Source organism: Pteropus alecto, unplaced genomic scaffold (assembly GCF_000325575.1).
Source record: "Pteropus alecto unplaced genomic scaffold, ASM32557v1 scaffold79, whole genome shotgun sequence".
In the NCBI taxonomy this organism is placed as follows: domain Eukaryota; kingdom Metazoa; phylum Chordata; class Mammalia; order Chiroptera; family Pteropodidae; genus Pteropus; species Pteropus alecto.
In genome coordinates this window covers 9,856,353-9,875,066 of record NW_006494612.1, presented here as the reverse complement: position 1 = coordinate 9,875,066, position 18,714 = coordinate 9,856,353, and the positions used below count along the sequence as shown (strand labels likewise).

Below are 18,714 nucleotides of genomic sequence, written 5' to 3'. Positions count from 1 at the left end.
ACCGAACCCCTTTTTCATCCACAGAAAATTTATTCTTCTGGGGAAATAAAACAAATAAGAGCACCAAGTGAAATTCAACAGTGTGTGCCAGGTTTTGAGGTGTGCACAGAGTGGAGGGCCACTAATCTATTATGTCAGAGAAGGTACCACTTGAACCCAGCCTGGAAAAATCACAAGAAAGTCACTGGAAAATTACAAGGAAGTCGCTGGAAGTCGCGGTAGAGGAAGAAGAAAAGGTATAGAAGAAAGAGGGCCTCTGGTCTCAGGAGTGGCTGGTTACTTGGTCAACCTGCATTTCACAGTATTGGCGCAGGAGCGTAGGGCTGTGAGGTTGGGGAAGTTAGCAGGGCCTTGTGTGTCTTGCTAGAGTTTGGGTCTTATTCCAAATGTGTTGGAGGTTCCTGAATGATTTGACATAGAAGAATGACTGATATTAGCTTTTTAAAAAATAATCATTGAAATTGAGTAGTTATAATCTGAGGCTCTGGAGTCAGATTAGGCCAGAGCGATACTCGTGGTTCAGCCACTTGATGGCTGTGTGACCTTGGGAAAGTTACTTAAATTCTCTTAGCTCTAGGTTCTTACTATCTAAGGTTAAAAAAAAATTACTATCTTCTTCTAAGGTATTGTTATTTTTATTTTCTGAGAATTAAATGATATATCATTGGTAACATTCTTAGCACAGTGCCTGGCACATAGAAACTGATAGCCATTATACTAGTAGTCTTATCATAGCTGACATCGTTACTGTTATAAAAACAGTGGTGTGGTAAAAGATGAGTTAGAGATATGGGGTAAGCTGGAAAGAGACTAGTTAAGAGGCCTCTGGGATAATTTAGAGAAGAATATTCTATATTTTTGTGCAGTACCCAACTGTCATTCAGAAGAATACCAAAAAAATAAAAAATAAAAAAAATTGTGGAATAAATGAAAGAGAAACCTAAGCAGAATTTGGTGATTGATTAGCTCAAAGAAACCAGAGAAAGAATAAAAAATGACTACAAGGCTTCAAGCTTGGGTGACTGCAGAATTCTGGTACTATTGACAAAAGGAAGTGCTTTCTCTCCCCACCCATTGACTCGCTTCCTCAGGCCATTGCTCACCTGACATCTTTAGATGGTCGGCTGCTTTCCCAATTTCATTCACTAGCTCAGTTACTGTGCTGTGCAGGTCTGCCACTTTGTCTCTTTCTGAAATGCTTTGTCATAACATAAAGGAGGAATATTTGAATTTAGAACCTTCGAATTTTTATTGATTGATTGATTGATTGATTGCCTACAGCACCTGACATTCCTAGGTGGTCTCCCATCCAAGTACTAACCAGGCCTGACCTAAATTTTTGAAGTCTCAACTTCACTTACAAATTGGTTTTGAAAACATCTCTTGGATCCAAATCTTATTTCATTTCTAGATCACATAGATGTCTCTGGAAAAACTTTAACATCTATGCCTCTGTTTAGAGGAGTTAATAAAATCCTGCATTTTTACAATTAATATTGTGTTTGGCACAAAATATTCTTACAGCTTTTCAATATTATATAATTGCTATTTTCTCTTCTTTTATATGTGGAATTATATTTTAATCTCATATAACAAACAAACAAACCTAGCACAACTTTTGGCTTTTCTTTCCTGCCACATTGGTACTTCTCGGACTCTGAAGACAATTGGAGAAACCTGGGAACATGAGAGGAGATACTATTATAACCAAATGATTTGTCTACCCTGAATGCCTGATTTTAGTATAGGTAATGGTAGGTGGGGCTGTCGCCATGGTTCTCTGGTTTTCTTCTTTTCTTTTTTTTATTTTTTCTTGCTCTTGAGTTTGATTATTCTGATTACTAAAAATGCCTTGCTGTTTGACAAAGAACAGGAATTTTGAGATGGTACTGGGGCTAGGTTAGCTAGTTTCAAGGCTCTGCCAACATTTAGAGAGATTGTTTTTAAGGGAGAAACTTTTAAATAAATGTCTTATTCAAAAACAAGTGGCACATCGTAAACAAGTTTGCAGTGCTCTCTACTACTGAAAATGGCAGTGCATTGATCCATCCAAACTCATTGCCCAAGTATTTTTGGGATCCAGAACATGTGTGTGAGACAGCTGCTCTGAATGAGGGAAGAACAAAACCCACTGCCTGTCAGGATTGCTGTCCTGGTCTCAGCTTCATCAGGTCCTAAGCTTCTGCCCACGGAGTTAGTAAGAACTAGTATAGACCTGGAGATTAGAGTTTAACAGGAGGAGCTTCTACAGCAGCATACGCAGCACTTCTACGCTTTCTCTCCACTGGCCACCTAGTTTGTATGTGTGTGTGTGTTTCAGAAATAGTACACGAGGGATGGGAAATTAAGTGTTTCTGTGGGAAAAAGCAGTGTTTCAGGTTCTCAGCATTTTAGTCAGCTGCTTTCATACTTTTCCCCAGACTGTAAATAGACTTCGAAGCTATTAAAATCTATTTGTGGTGATGTAAAAAGGTAGAGAGTCAATGATTCTTTCCCAGTTGTCCTCTGTCCAGTAACAAATACCCAAACACTTCAATTTGTCTATGTCCCTAGTGGTGGCAAGACGATCCTACTCTTATTTTGTTTTATTATTTTATTTCATTTTATTATTTTATTTATTTTACTTATTTGTTTGTTTTTTTGTTTGTTTGTTTGTCTGTTTATTGAGTGGGGATCTCTGCCTTTAATTTCCTTGTTGGGAACCCAGAAAGACAAAAAGCTCCCTAGGCTAGCCTGTTTGTCCAGGAGTAGGAATTTTGGCAGCAACTTTAAGAGTTTGGCTTCCTGATGAGGGCGCTGGTCTCTTTTGGGTGTGGGAGAAGGGAGAGCTAAAGAGGGCGGGAATCTCAGATCACAGACGAAAAGAAACCAGGAAGTAAGGAGAAATTATTACAGGCCGTTCATAGCTTAGGATGTTAAAGGCAATAGCCTTGGCTGGTTGGTTATTCATTAGCAAAAAGGAAAGAGCACTGGGGGTCAGGACTGGTCAAACTACAGAGACAGACCTGAAGCAGGGAACGATCTCCTGGCAAAGGCAAGATGTGGAGATCTTATCCGCAGCTAACATTTTTCTCTTGTTAACTTTTTCTTGGGACAAATGCAAGGTGACTCTTTTCTGTTCTCAGACTCTTGTCTAAATAAAGCCTTCTTAATTTTATTTTTGTTGCGGGATTCCTAAGCAGACAAGAAGAAAAGGCATCTTGCCACTGGGCAGCTGCCCAGCTCCAACTCGGTTTTGTTCTGGGATAGTAGCTACAACCACAAGGCAAGCTGGTGAGTCTCTGCAAGCAGCCAGGTCTGCTGGATTGTTGTGAAGCAGGGCTTTGCACACTCTCCGAAGCCTAGTGAATTGGTGCTGATTTCACAGTTGCCTGCTGCAGGAAGAGAAAGTGGATCTGCAGAGACAAAGGGGAGAGGGGCTTCTCCCCTCCTCTCCATCAGGGCAGCATGGGCAACATCTGTCTGAGGCTCCGGGCATACTTGGAGCCCTGTTTCCCCTGTTTATTCCAGGAGGCAGACAAACTGGATGTGATTGAGAACCCAGGGGCCCACTGTTCCCCTGAGGCTCCCCAGCCTCAGTGTCAAGAGCCCAAGAGAAGCCATGGCCACTACTTTGTGGCCCTGTTTGATTACCAGGCTCGGACTACAGAGGATCTGAGCTTCCGTGCAGGCGACAAGCTCCAAGTCCTGGACACTTCCCACGAGGGCTGGTGGTTTGCCAGGCACTTGGAGAAAAGGGGAGATGGCACCCGTCAGCAGCTACAGGGCTATATTCCTTCTAACTATGTGGCCGAGGACAGGAGCCTACAAGCAGAGCCGTGAGTAGTACAAACCCACACTTTATTTCTCAACTCTTTGAGGGCAAGTAATGAGTTTTCTTTCCTACCTATATCTGCAACCCCCTAATTTCCGAAGAGCTGTCTAGAAAGTATGAGGAGGTACTGGCAAGAACTTTCTAATTAAAACACACCTTTCCTTTTAAATGAGGAGACCCGGGCAGGTTATTATTGTTGAAATGACTTCTATTTCAGTCTGTATACCCACAGGCCCTGGGTGCATTTTCATCAACATCGACAAGTGGTGCATTTAGTACTCTACCTTTTCTTTGGCTGTAAAATAAGTCATGCCTCACTTTAACAACAGAACTACATTGTATTTGCATGGATATCATAGATCTTCCTTAAACCATGCTTTTAAATCTAAAACCTGCTCCTCACCTCTCTTTTTCTGTTACTCTATCAAGACATTTAAAGCATCCACTTCAGCCCTAATTCTAATCTCAATCTCTTTTCATTCTGATAGACACGCACAGGTCTAACTAACATAGACAGTAACATTTAGAAAATTTAGAAGTTGCTAAGTTTTCGCTACGTTCTCATGACATTTTTCTTAGTGTCCCAGACATGGAGTTATGCTACCCAAATTATGATATCTTTTGGTTTAGATTATGATTAGAAACTCACCAGCTACAAATATTTAGTAAGTTTTAACAAGAAAAATAATGATATTTACCCAGAGGAGGAGATAAAACTTTACTCTGATATTTGAATAAACCCTATGAATTATAGTGGAATGAAAAAGGAAGATTTTATGTACTTATTCACTTACGCATTCATCCATTCATCTGTCCATGCAAATGACTGTAGTGGCATGGTGAGTGAGGAAGGGGGAAGGTTATGCTAGTGGTGGTTGAATATGAAGTAGCTAAAGCACGGTCTCGACAGTGGATATCCAGAGTCTGGTGAGTTGAGAAGCAAGTGGGGACTATTATTGGCCCTAATCTTGTTCCTTCCTCTTTCCAGTGAAATCCAAGAGTAGGAAAGTCTCTTGGGAACCATTTTATAGAATGGATCCTTGGTAGAGGAACCACTGGGGATTCCTTTTCTTACATGTTTCTTCTTTTTATGCGAGCTGCCGCATCCCTTATTGACCCGGGGAATAAAATGGTAGAGAAGAGCCGTGGAGCATTGCTGCTGCTTTCCAAACTCAAATCCAAATACGAAAGGGTGTTTGGTGATTTTTGAGATTCTTTCCAACACTAAGAGCCTATAAATGTTTAGAAGGTTTTTATTTTATACCTAAGTAGAACTAAATTGAAATCTAGACTTTGACGAGTAGAATCGATCGGTTCTCAAATGAGAGAATCACCTGTATGAACATTTATTTTCTGTAGGAAATACCTTTACTTATTTACTGAGTGCTTATTTATGGGCATTTATGTTTTCACTACTGTGATTTCCAGATAAGGTATGGTATCATGTATGTTTTATATTCAGTGTAACATATGTATACTTTTATAACAAATACTACAGTATTAACAATAGTGCCTTGAATTCATAATCTACTACTTTTAAATATGTTCAATTTATATAACTGCTTAGGTCTGCCTCTGTTTCCTCATCTACAAGGTCTCTGGGGTCACCTGGACCTCTGGATTCCCTGGGAACATGAGCTCTTAGGTTTTGGCTATATTCATACTCGACATACTTGAATAAAACAAGTGCTGAAACAAGGCAAGCAATTCAAAAATGATAATGTTCTGTGGCTCAAGCACAGTGTCCTTACTTATTTAGAATCCCTTTAACAAACAAAGTAAAAGAACTAAAGCATCGTGGCTATTTTTTGATTCTCAAGGGCTATCTGTAGCCAAGAATACTTTTCTCCCTCTGCACATAACTCCTGACCTTTCCTTTTGGAATTGGTTCTCAGCAGTGTTCCCACATGTCACTACTGTCCTAGATCTCTAACAGTGGGCTTCCCTTGGGGTTCTTCACCATCTACTGGAATAAAAATTTGACGTCCACAAGATGCTGCTGCTGTGCCTCCTGGTCAGCATGGGCCACTTGTTTCCTTTTAAGTGTACACCATGGTCTTCACCTGTGGACCCAGGTTACTCATGAGGGTTCATGCCACCGAATGGCTAAACTGCTTCAATACTTTTGGTGCAGTAACTGTGGCCTCTAGAATTCCACTCCATTTCAAGTGGAAGTTATTTTAACTTAACAGTCTTCTGAGTGAGGATGTCTAAGTGGCTCACACAGTGCATTAATACCTGAGGATGTCCAAGTGGCTCGCACAGTGCATTAATACCTGAAACTATACAAAAGAAACTTCCTTTAATTTCTTTTTTCACTGTTTTTCAAACTCATACTTCATTTTTTTCCTAATGAATATTGTGAAAGTTCATGTAGTTTATTTTACAATGAGCTCAATATGTAGCATTAAGTAAAGATTATTGTTTATATTCACATGCATGAGATGGGAGGCAACGGTAAAACAGTGAAAGTCGAGTTATCTAATTCTTAATTAGACTAGTTTAGTGCAATTCATCTGTTTATGTCTTTATTCTTGACTTGCAGTGCAAATACTTCTGGAGTTATTAGTGCCAGGGAAAACAGTTGAAGGTGTTAGTGTTTGGTTGGTTTGTTTGTTTTTAATACCAGGAAGTAGAGATGCTAAAATAAGAACTAGACCATTGTTAAAAGATAAACCACTTTAATAATTGATTATTATTCCACCTATAAATGATTTACCCTTTTTGAATAGCTTGCATTAAATGATATAATAAACCTGTTCTCCCTACCCACTTCTTTTTCTAGGAGGTATTATGCCTTCTGCTTTGTTCTTCATTCTCAGGATTTCTTTGACTATTCAGGATTGTTTGTGGTTCCATATAAATTTTAGGAGTGTTTTTCTATTTTTGTAAAAAAATGCTGTCGGACATAGATAACCTTCTATTCATTTGCGTCTTCTTTGATTTCTTGCATCAATATCTTATAGTTTTCAGAGTAGCGGTCTTTTATCTTCTTAGTTAAATTTTTTCCTAGGTATTTTATTGTTTTTGATGCTATCTTAAATGGGATCAATTTTTAAATTTCCTTTTGAGAAGATTCATTTTTAGTGTATGGAAATGCTACTGATTTTTGTTTGTTAATTTTGTGTTCTGCAGCTTTACTGAATTCATTGATTAGATCTAACAGGTTTTTGTTGGTAGTTTATGAGATAAAAGCGTTAGAATTTTATGAAGTATAAAGATAATGGAATTTCTCTCCCTCCAGTTTAGGGCACATTTTCCTAATTGTGCTCCTCTTTAATTTATCAGCTAGAGTTCTGTCAAGATTTCATCTAATTTAAGGTCATTGTCATTGTCTGTCTTGACATACAAGTGTCATAGAGAAATATGTCATAGAGAAAGTGACATAGAGAAATAAAGTAATCTATTCTCAGAAAAAAAAAATTCTCTTACACCATCATTTAAGAATAGAATTGCAGCTTCACTATTTGGTGATAAATTATTTAAAGGTAGAATAATGTGGTTTAAAATTAATTAGAATATTCACAAACTATTCCAACATATCTACTTTGAGTAGTTCAAAATCACTAGAAAATCACCTATGAGCTAGCAGCCCCACAATTGTTCTTTATCCAGATCGTTTATTTCTTTCCCTTTGTGTTAGTTTTCAGGGAAGACTAAATGCATATACATGGAAAATGAAAATAATGCATTTTCAGTTTCTCCCCTCCAGGACAAAGTATACTTAAATACCATGGTTTAAAAACTAAGTAAAAATGAAGTTTACATATATAAATAAAATACATTATAAGCGTACATATATATGGCTATTTATCAAATGTTTTGGATAAATTCAAGATAAGAATTTTAGGACAAATAATTTAAATCATCAAAAGTATTTATATGCCAAGAAATTAATTACAAAAGTCTGTTATTAAATGACTTAATTACCTGTAGAATTTTGATGCATCCTTTTTTCCCTATCCTTTGATGTAAAATAACAATATGACGAATATGTTCCTAAAATAATTAATATATAATAAATTACATGTCAGGTAAAACATGATTTTTATATTTATAGCACTATGTTTATGTTAATATAACCGTTTATCTTTTCTATATAATAAAGTTTTATATAAATTGTCACCAGTTTTAAGAAAATAATAATTAACTGCTAAATTAAAATAAATTTTATAAGAATAAAGGAAAGTCATAGAAGTAAGAAAAAAGGGAACCAACTGAACTGCATTAAAATCACAGTTAAAGTGTAAGTGCAATTGATAACAGTTTAAAATAGTTGATTAACAGCAGTAATACTTGATTACATGGATTTCAAAATACCTGTGAGAAACAATGAAGTGACATAATATGGAGTCATTAAAATTAGTCAGGAGTCATAATTTTTTCTAAGAAAATTGATAAAATTGATAATACTTTAAGGTTTAAATTGCAATACACCATTCAGAACCACTCTCTCTAGTAAAGTATTAATTACTCTTTTCAGGTTTTCAACAAATTATTAATGACGGAAAAGAAATTTATGTGAGCAAAATAACTCATAAACTACTGTGCACCAATCCTAAAGATTAGAACCTAAATTCCAAATTGGTCTAATTCATTCTTGGGAAAAAGAAAAAGATTATATTGGTTTATTTTTTTCAAATTAGTTAGTTTTTGTTCAAGTGAATTTATTTAAATGTTTGGTTTATCTCTGTAGATATATCTAGTGTTACTTTTTGATAAATAGAAGTCAAGCATCTCATCAAACTGATATTGTCAAGATAGACACAACCTTCTATACGATAAAGCAGGACTAACTTTTGTTAAGCAACTACTATATCCTGTCCACTAGGTCTTGAGGCTCTTAAAAAAACAAATGAAAAAGACTTTGCCTCAATTAAATCTGTCTGGTTATCAGCTCAGAAAATTCCCTTCAGATTTTCCAACTGCCAATACCACAGTGAGAATCTAAATGATAAATACAAATCAGCGCAATCTTTGCGTTCTTCTGGGATATTTTGACTAGGTCCAAACATTAGTGGTATAGAGTTTTAACTGAAATATAATGCTGGTCACCCTATGATCTAGCCTGGATGTGTTTAAGAACACAGCCTGTGGGTCTAGATGACCTGGATTTGAATCTGGCTTTGTCACAACTCAGCTGTGTGACCTTGAGCAAATTATTTGACCTTTCTGCCTCAGTTTCTCATCTGTAAAATTGGAATAAAAATGACGCTTCTTTCATAGGATCGTTACATAACATAAATGAGATTATTTGTACAGAAAGTGTGCACTGTAGAGAACCTGCCACACAGTGAAGACTTAATAAGTGTTATTTAGTTGGGCAGCTCCTTCGTTATTTCTGTCCAAATGGATCATACTTTATATATCTCCATTCTAGCCTCAGTTCACATGCTAAGTATCTTTCAGTCTTTCTTCTATATTCTCCCTCATCTGTGGTCTTGGGCTTCACACAGGCAGGCTGTTCTCCTGGCTGCAAGTCTCTCCACTCTCTTCTTTACCTGACCAACTCTCACTTATCCTTTAGGTCTCACTTTGTTTCTATCTCCCCGTAGACTTTCCAGACATTCTAGATTACATTAGGTGTTCCTGCTTAGACCCTTGACCTTTTTTTGTCATTATTGCTTATTTATTTTCTACAAGACCAGATATGGGAGGTAGGAAGGGGAGCCATTGCCTTGGGCCCTAGATCTTACTGTGATGCCTGTGCATAATAAGTCTTCATAAATATTGGTTGGGTCAATGAATAATTAAATGAATGCTTGCTTATCAACAAATCTCAGGTATTTTAAAGAGCAACTGACAGAGCCATCTCTTTTCTTCAACTGTTCCTCTCTGAGTTGCTTTTCTACCTATCAGGAAAATTAAAGGCATAGGCCAGGTTGCACGTTTTTTCCCTCAGTGAATTCTTTCAGCCTTAATTTCTAGTTAAACTCACAGTCATAATAGCATAATTTCCAGGCTCCCAGAAATTAGTGGCTCTGATCCACGAAAGGGGGAGAATTTGGGGATTTCACAGACAGATTCAAATATTCTTTGTAACATAGAATAAATATCAAACCAGGAACAAGTTGTGAACCTCATTGAAGTGGTATCTAAAAATCACATTTATACATATTAAACTATACTGTAGTTATATTTAGAATAAAAGAATTACTGACCTGAGCTTTTAAATGGACAGAAAACTAAAAGTCAGTTTACAAAATTAATGTTATGGGACCAGACTTGTAATTTCAGTTTTTGTGCTCAACATACATAATTTCAAAGTATTATGTATATGAAATATTTTTCAGTTTGTGCATGCTGAAAGTTTGACAATTTTACTGAATATTAGTAGATTTTCATTGTTACATTCTAAAACATTACCAAACAAAATAATTATACGTTCTTTTTACTCATTTTCTTACTAATTAGCTGCTAATTTCTTTGTAGCATTCCCTGGCTCCTATTTTTAATGGGGGTTGTTAGCACTTCTTAGCTCTGGGAGGATTGGGCCAGTTTTTCTGAGGAAGGTAGTTATGCAGATTAATAGCAGTTTGAATGACCTTACTGCTGTTTTCCTCAAGCCTGCAACTTTAGTGTTAGTTTGTGTGAATGTTTCTCTGAAGACTAATGTAATAGAAGAATTTTGCTAAAATGCAGAGATGCAAATGTAGATCCTGTGATCTATATTAACTACCTTCTTGCTTATGTGCTTAATTTCAAATGCTATAAATGACTATCTCTTGTGTAAGATCTTTTATCATGTCATTTTTTTCTACAAAGTTTTCAGTTAGATTTTTTCTTCATTTAAAATCTGAATTAATTTAGTGTTAGATTCTTAAATGTTTTTCTTTCTTCTTTCTTATTCATATGGCATATTTTATACTACCTTTAAATTCAGACCAAATTTCTCAATTGAGATTTTTTTTCATGAATTCTGTGCCTTTATTAAAGAAAAATAAAAATGCAATTCAAGAAGAGCTATTATTAAGAACTTTTGCAATTTAAGAAAGTTATTACTAAAAACTTTTGAACTTTATATTAGATATCTAATTTTAAAGGCATTTGGAATCTTATATCAAAATAAATATTTCCATCAACACAAATGTTGCATACCACATTGTCAGCATGCTTTGGAGGATTCAGAAAAATCCCATATGGCTCCTATGAAAGGCCAATATTGTTGATAGATTTAAAGTCATTCCATGCTATTCTAATCTAACCTATACCTTCTTGCCATTTCTGAATATTAATCAATTACAACATACCAAGATTAACATTACAGGAAGGAAAATAATCCTATAAGCCTCAGAAGTGTGCTGATTGCAAAGTCACTGCCAAGAAGTCATCTCTGAAGCATGCCTGTGTCATTTCTGTATAGTAAGACTCAGGACACTTTCTCCAAAATTTTTTCAGCATTTCTAGTTATTAAAGAAGATGGAGCCTTTGAGATTCATGTATTCATTTAATAAACTTTTTGTGTATATTTATTAAAAGGACTGTTTTTGTCTAGTGGGATACCAAAATGAACAACACAGTGTGTTTCTGGAGAATTTTATAATCTCTGTAGGTAAGACTAGTGAACCAAGCACGTATATCAATGCCCTTCAGCAAAAGACCACGAGGAACATACCGTAGTGGTTTATTATTCATTCAGGAAAGGAGAATATATGCCATGGACAACAGTGGATCATCTCAGTAATAGTGTGTTAGCAAGAATGCTTATAGGATTTGGGGAGTGTGATTTTGGGGAGGGTTCAAGAAAGTAAGGCTTGGCTCTGGATGGATTGCTTTCAGGAATTGGGGATAACCGTATGATGGAGTATCTTGATAAATTTTGTTGAGAAGAAGGGAGACTAGATTGAGATTAAAGCTTTGGTTGGTAAAGAAACAAGAGTCACTTGTATTAACCAAAATAGGTGGATGTTTGGTCACTTTTGTGGTTGGACAATGACCATATTTTTATGGATGTTCAGACATGATTAAGAGTGATCCGGTCTTGTTTTTTTCTTGATCCATCATAGTCACAGAGCGGCCTGTCTGATGTTGATGTTCTGTGAGATTGTTTATGTTCAATGGGAGAACACCAAGGCCTAGCCATAAGTGCCAGGCCAACTCCTGGATGTCAGGGACTGCTTTTGCTTTCTTAGCTACTATAAGACAGATGCTGATAAATGCTATAAGAATAGCACGAACTGTCATAAAGCATGCACTTAAAAAATAATGGTTTAATGTATGAATGAAGAAACAAATACATCAATGAATATGTGCAAAGGGAGAAGAGATCAATGCTGGTTTGGGGAACATCATATTTTTTTCAGATCACATGACTTTCTTCCAAAAAGCTTTTTCTAACCTTCATGGGAAGAATTCAAAATTTGTTCTCACCATTTTTATTTCTTGTTAGTAAAACAATAGTTAATAATAACCGATGTTTATTGGGGGCTTACTATTGTGCTACTCACCACACAAATAACTTCACTTGCATTATCTTAATATATTACAACCTTATGAAATAGATACTTTTATATTTCCATTTAAAGATGAGGAGACCAAAACTAGGAGAGATAAAGTAATCTGCTTAAGGCTACACAGCTAATAAATGATGGAACTGAGATTTGTTCACTTCTAGGTTGCTTCTAGAGTCTGTGCTTTTATCATAAAATGGCTAGTTGTAAAACTTCTACTTTTCGTATAAGACTGTGAAGTCTTTGAGGGAAGAGTACTTGTGTTTCCTGTATCATGCCTGGAAAACTATTGAAGACAGTGTTTCTGCTCCAGAGAATTTATTATCTCAGGAGGAAAAATTATTTCCTCCTGAAACTGTAAATTCCCTGTAGTGCAAACACTGTCTTATTCACTTTTACTCAGTGCTTATTGACAGGACTGTTCAGTTCAAGTTGTTGAATATGGAGGAAGAGATGTAAAAGTATATTCAGGAAATGGTTTAGTGGTTATATGGTTAAATGATTAAATGGTTATATGGTTTAGTTAAACCATTCACGCAAAGGAGTTATTCCAAAAGTCATTGGCATGAAGTTATAAGGTTCAATTTCAATTTGTGTTACTGTTGGAAAAAAAAAAAAAAAAGAAGGGCAAGGATAGGAACAATCTCATGAATGAAATATTAAGGGAAAATAATTAACATTTTAAAGTAACTTCAATGTGCTAAGCACATAAAACTGTATACACAAGCTAATTTAATCTTTATAATAGTCCTGCAAAGCAAATTTTTTATTACTATTTTTAGGATGAAAAATTGAAACTCAAATTTAAATAAATCCCCAAACATTTTTATCTGGTAAATAGAAGCAAAACTACAAATTAGATGTAAGGGAGAGAATTTAAATTATGTGATTTGGGACCAGGTGAAATATTAAGAGAAATATACATTTCATAAAGTAACTTTTATGGAGGGGTATATGGTTGAAACAGAAAGTAAGACAATACATTCACTTTTAGCATGTTGAATTTGAAAAACTAGTAATTCATCTCAATGAAGATGTCTAGAAGAAATTTAGAAATATAAAAATTGAGAAAAAGAGATACGTCTATTTTGTAAAGATGGATTTTTGAAGGCATTCACACAGAGGTGTTACACATGTCACAGGAATATAAGAACTGCAGAGTATTCTAGTCTTCAGAAGGATTATAAGAACAGTAGAGTGAGAGTCTAAGAAACAGGAAAAGGGGCCAAAGATGAACTCTTTAGAAATGCGCATAGTTTAGGTAAGCGTGGTGTGTAAATTGTAGTGATGCCCCCGTTTATTCATGCCTCCTTGCATTCATACTCTTTGGTAGCCTTTTTTCCACACAAACTCTCAACTTGGCCAAGTGACTTGCTTTGGATGACGGGACAATAGTAAATGTGACAAAAACAGAGATTGAAAGGCACTTGCACCTTGGGACTAGCTTTCTTATTGCTCTTGAAGTTGTGCAACTACAATAAAAAACCCAGCAAACCTCCTGGAGGATGAGAGACTGTGAAGAGAGGTCCTGTTTGTCCTGGCTGACTCACCAGCTGACCAGAGACTCATTATCAAGAGCAGCTGAGATCAGTGGAACCCATCCCAAATTACTCACCTTTAGATTCATGAGTTGACTAAGTAGTTGTTATGAAGCAAAACCTAACTAATACAAGGAAGAAAAGCCACTGAATAACGAAAAATTCATAAAAGTAGAAGAAAAACAAAGAGCGTCTTTTCCAAAATAAAAAGATAGAATATCAAGAAAGTAGTTTTGGGTCAAATGCTTAAGAAAGGTCAGAGCGATGAGGAAGAGCTGAAGACCATGAGATTTGTTGGAAGATTATTGGTGACACTAAAAAGTAGTGTCATAAGGTAATTACGAATGATGGTAATGAAAGAAAGTTAAAGTGGGGAACTTTACCCTCTGTCTGGGACTCTTCGCTGGGAGTTTTAGTCTGAGTTGAGCCATAGAAAAAATATTGTATAGTAGGGCTCTACACGTAGGACTTGGGTCCATCCTGAGAATCAGAGCTGAGGGAAAGCACAATCAGAAGAGGCAGTGGAACCCAGCTGCCTCCATCTCTGAGTAGAGTGTTCAGGGTTCTCAGAACTATGCCTGTTTGGTTGGGATTTACAGAAGCTTTCATCCTCTCTAGGGCATCAAAGTTGGTAGTTTTTCAATATTCTTTGGTGAGTTTGGATATTTGGCATTGGAAGTTGGGGCAGTGTGAAAATAGGTTGAGGGTTCGTCTTTAGTGCAGTCAGTCTGGCCTTCCCAAAATTGTTGGAAAAACTAAAGTGTTTTTTTTCTTGGGTGCTATACTTACAAATTTTAGGATCATATGGGAACATTGAGCTCAGTTCTAAGTCTTAAAGTAGACCTAGGCAAAAAACATACATAACTTTTTAAAAAGTTTGTCTGCAAAGGAGAGATAAAGGGCAGTATATTAAAGAAGCATCATGATCACAGCTTACTTGGCAATACTGAGTCACTTTAACAGCTCCTAAAAATACTTCATTACTTAATTATATCCATGGTACTTACATTTTTAATACTTCTTTTCTATGGTATAGTAGTAGAACTATTTTACAAAATTAAAAGAACGTACTCGGGTCCACTTATTCCAGTTATATTTTATATACAAAAAAGGAATACATAGTTCTTTTTGCATTTCCCTAGAAAGATGGAGAGTGGATTAGGTAAGCCCAAATTGTCTTCCATTGTATCCTATAATTATAAGATATTTCTTTTTTTAACTTCAGACTCTTTAAATTCAGTGAATGCAGTGCTGTTTCAGATAAAAACAATACAAAATTGACTCAATATTTTGTATCTGTGTTATGCAATAGTTTATAGGGAAACAGGCAGATATTGGTTATGATGCTGAATCATTTTGAACTTGTGTTATCTCTTAACCAAAAGCCCAACTGAAGAAGTTTAGGAACAGGAAAATCATGCTATTAATTTAGTAAGTCCTGGTAAAATGGTAGAAAGCAAAATAGTTACATGATTATTAGTGGAGCTCAAAGAATCCCCACAAATGATTTTTTACTTCTGATAATTTTGGTGCTTAATGAAACTCCTGTTATCTTTTAAAACATAATTGTCCATTTTCTAAAAATTTTAATATACAAAATAGTCTAGTTTATCAATGTTTCTTTTAACTTTAGTTTTAAAAATCAATGTGTTTGATAAATTTAAGGTAAGTTTTAAAGCATGGTGATTAAGGAGCATCCATATAACCAGCTAGCCCATGACCTAAACTATTACTAATAATGGACCTATAAGTTCCTTTCCTGTCCAATCCCTAAAGTAAAATCTTTTACCTAGAAAAATGTTGTTAGAAAATTTCTAATACCAAGACTGCAATACAATGTCCATTAATAAGAGAGGAATGAATTGTGGTTTATTTATTCAATTAAATATTTTGCAATAGCTAAAATGGTGAATTGAGTGGCATGCAATAGCATGAATGAATTTGAAAGCATGTTGAGTGAAAAGAAAATTTCAAGAAATTGCATATAATATGATTCTAGTTTACAATGTCTACAAATAATATATTATTTTCCAAATAATATATTGTTTGGGCATGTGTGTTAGTAAAGTATAAATGAAGTAAGGGATTGATAAACAGAGCTGTTTGATTCAGTCATTTAAGTATTATAGGTTCTATACTTCTGTAGAACAGTTAAAGATATGATTAGAAGTCATTTATGTTATGAAAAATAAAGGGTAGCAAATCTGCTGGCCGAAAGATCAAACACAGGTAGCATGATTGAATGTAGACAGTATGATTGAACATATGTAGTTCATGACTCTACCTTCCTCACAAAAATATTTTCACTGAATTATCCTTTAATGTTATCTTTTTAACATAAATAAAAAAAAATAAAAAGATATAGCTTTTGTACTATCTATAGTTATTATTCACTATGACTTTTAAGCTACCCCATCCCCCAAATTCCAATGACAAGAATCCTTAATCTGTAGATCAGGAACTCCTACAGTTTCTAGAGATAGGCTTGAGACAGTCCATGAACCTTCTGAAATTATATATAAAACTTCCGTGATGTATATTTGTGCATTTTATAGGATAAAGGGTTATAGGTTTTATGGTATTCTAAAAGGAATCATGTTAAAAAGTAAGAACATGTGTTATAAAATTAGTACAGGCAAAGTTTGTTTCTCTTGAAAAATTAATTTACTTCCTTATAGCAGTTAATAAGAATTTATTACATACCACATTTATTTTTTATTTTTTATTTTTAGTTACCAGGAAGCTCAGAGTCCAGTTAAATGCTTATTCATAATAACCATGTTTGACCTTAAGCCTGGCTTATCTTCTTCCTGTTCTCTCTTTTTCTGAATCCTTTTTTATTCCTATTCTATAGAACATATATTAAGCTTTGTAGGGATCTGTTATTATAATCTACTTTAATGAATACTTAATAATGATCAGTTTAGATATGTTTTATGCTTTAGAAACTTAACATAAAGAAAAAAGATTTATATCTTAATCTATGAGCTAATTAAAGAATACATAAATTGTCTTTCTGAGCTTGGTTGAGAAACTTAATTTTAAACCAAACATGACAGGTTGAATACAGTTGACTACTGGCCTCAAACCTACCCAGCCATTCCCTTACTTTGTTTCCACTTTGCTCTTCTGTCTCTAACATTGGTTGATACTTTCTTCCTTGCCTCTTACCTTATTTATTTCATTTCTTTTCAACTGGACATACCTTTGCTGGAGAATTTGACACAGCCTCCTCACTTTTTCTCCTAGCTTCCAGGATTGCAGTCAGTGTGTATTTGTGCACCTGTGTTGGATTCATTCTGGTTATCTCTTGATCTGTAGAGTGAGGCAAGAAAGTACCCTTGGCAGGGGCTTCAATCCTGTGTGAGACCTATGTGCATGAGAGGAGAAACACACAAGGAGCCGAGAAAAAATAGACACAGGAGGGGACACGATGGTTAAAAATGTGGTTTAAAAAGGCTGATGAATTTTCAGTAAACATCAGAAAAAAAGTTGCAAGCAACAAACAGAAGATCCTGTAAGGAAAAAATTAAAAGCTAATGTTAAAGGAAACAAAGTGAGAATATGTGAGAAATTAGAGAGACTGAGAAAGGGAATCGATGAGCAGACAGATAATGGCATGGCTTGGTTTGTAGTTGAGGGAAGACTAGATAAGGATACTATGCTAAGAATGAAAATAAGTCAGACAAATGTAGACCTATAGGGAAGTTCATGATTCTAGGCTTATATTATTTTAACTATATTAAAAAAAAATCCCTGGGGCTTTTGCATTTGTGTTACATAAGCGTTTGTAATAAGGAAACTATAACCAGATGCAACTTTTCAACTTAAGCTTTACTGTTGGGTCCACAATGAAGAAAAGAAAATGCTCATTATTATCACTGAAAGTGAGTTAAACCTTTTTCTTCCCTCATTCTACCTTTTTTTTCTACCATCTAAATGATATATTACACTTTAGAGTTTCCTATATTTCACATACCTATTATACAGAGAGTGAAACCAAGTAAGTGACTTTAGGACCTAAAAATGAATTGACCTCTTATATGGTAGGCAAATTCAGTTAAAGCAACTTAATAGCGATACAAGAAAGTTTTTACATTTGCTAATGAAAATTGGCTGTATAGGCAAGGTGGTGAAACAAAAGACTTCTGCAGGGGATTAGAAGAAGTGCCACAAAGAAAATAATGACACATTCAGGTGTGTCTGACATTCTCCATTAGGGCAAACCTGAAGAATTTGTTATTCGCTGATTTAAAATCAAAGAAATACTATGTTAATAAAATAAAAACTTTTATTCTGATGGCATGTTCACATGTAGATTATGAAATCACTTTTTGAGGTGTTAAAAGAATAAATAGCTGAACATATATCAAGGAAGGTTTACATAAGCTTTTGCACAGTTATGCTCTTGACTTTTTCTAAGACAAAGCTCACTTATTTTACTCGCCTTATCTGTACATTACATTTGTAGTTAAGCAGCCTGATATTTATTCAATGGACAAAATACTATTTTTTTTTTCCTTTTCAAAGGAATATTTTCAGTTTATTTAACTTTGAAAGTAACTTCAAAAGCTAATCTTCAAATGCAAAGGAAGAACATCTCCCAGGAATCTTTGCTCAATGCTTCTGGGAAGGTAAAATTTAACATTCTAACTGCGTTGTTACAACTCACAGATCACTGACCACAGTGCTTTAGTCTTATACAGGGAACATTAGGAGAAAAATGATCCTAACTTGTTTTTAAACTTATCTTTTTATCCATTTGACATATTTATTGACTTTCGGTTGCTATAATTTTGTGCCACTGTAAAGAAATAGAAGTGTAAATAATGAATGGTTTAGTGTGAGTCAGTATATTTGCCGAGGGCAATCCAAGTAATTGGCAAGGTCCACTGCATTCCTGGAGTTTACC

At 35.2% G+C, this 18,714-nt stretch overlaps 1 protein-coding gene across 1 annotated transcript in view; it reads left to right on the top strand.

Annotated features, from left to right (window-relative positions):
* The first annotated feature begins 2,864 nt into the window (after nt 1-2,864).
* Nucleotides 2,865-18,714, top strand: part of FRK (fyn related Src family tyrosine kinase) — a 90,284-nt gene continuing 74,434 nt past the window's right edge. The window contains exon 1 of the mRNA XM_006926098.3: nt 2,865-3,818. Coding sequence (XP_006926160.1) covers nt 3,448-3,818 — 371 coding nt within the window. The 5' untranslated portion in view covers nt 2,865-3,447. The remainder of the gene's footprint in view (nt 3,819-18,714) is intronic.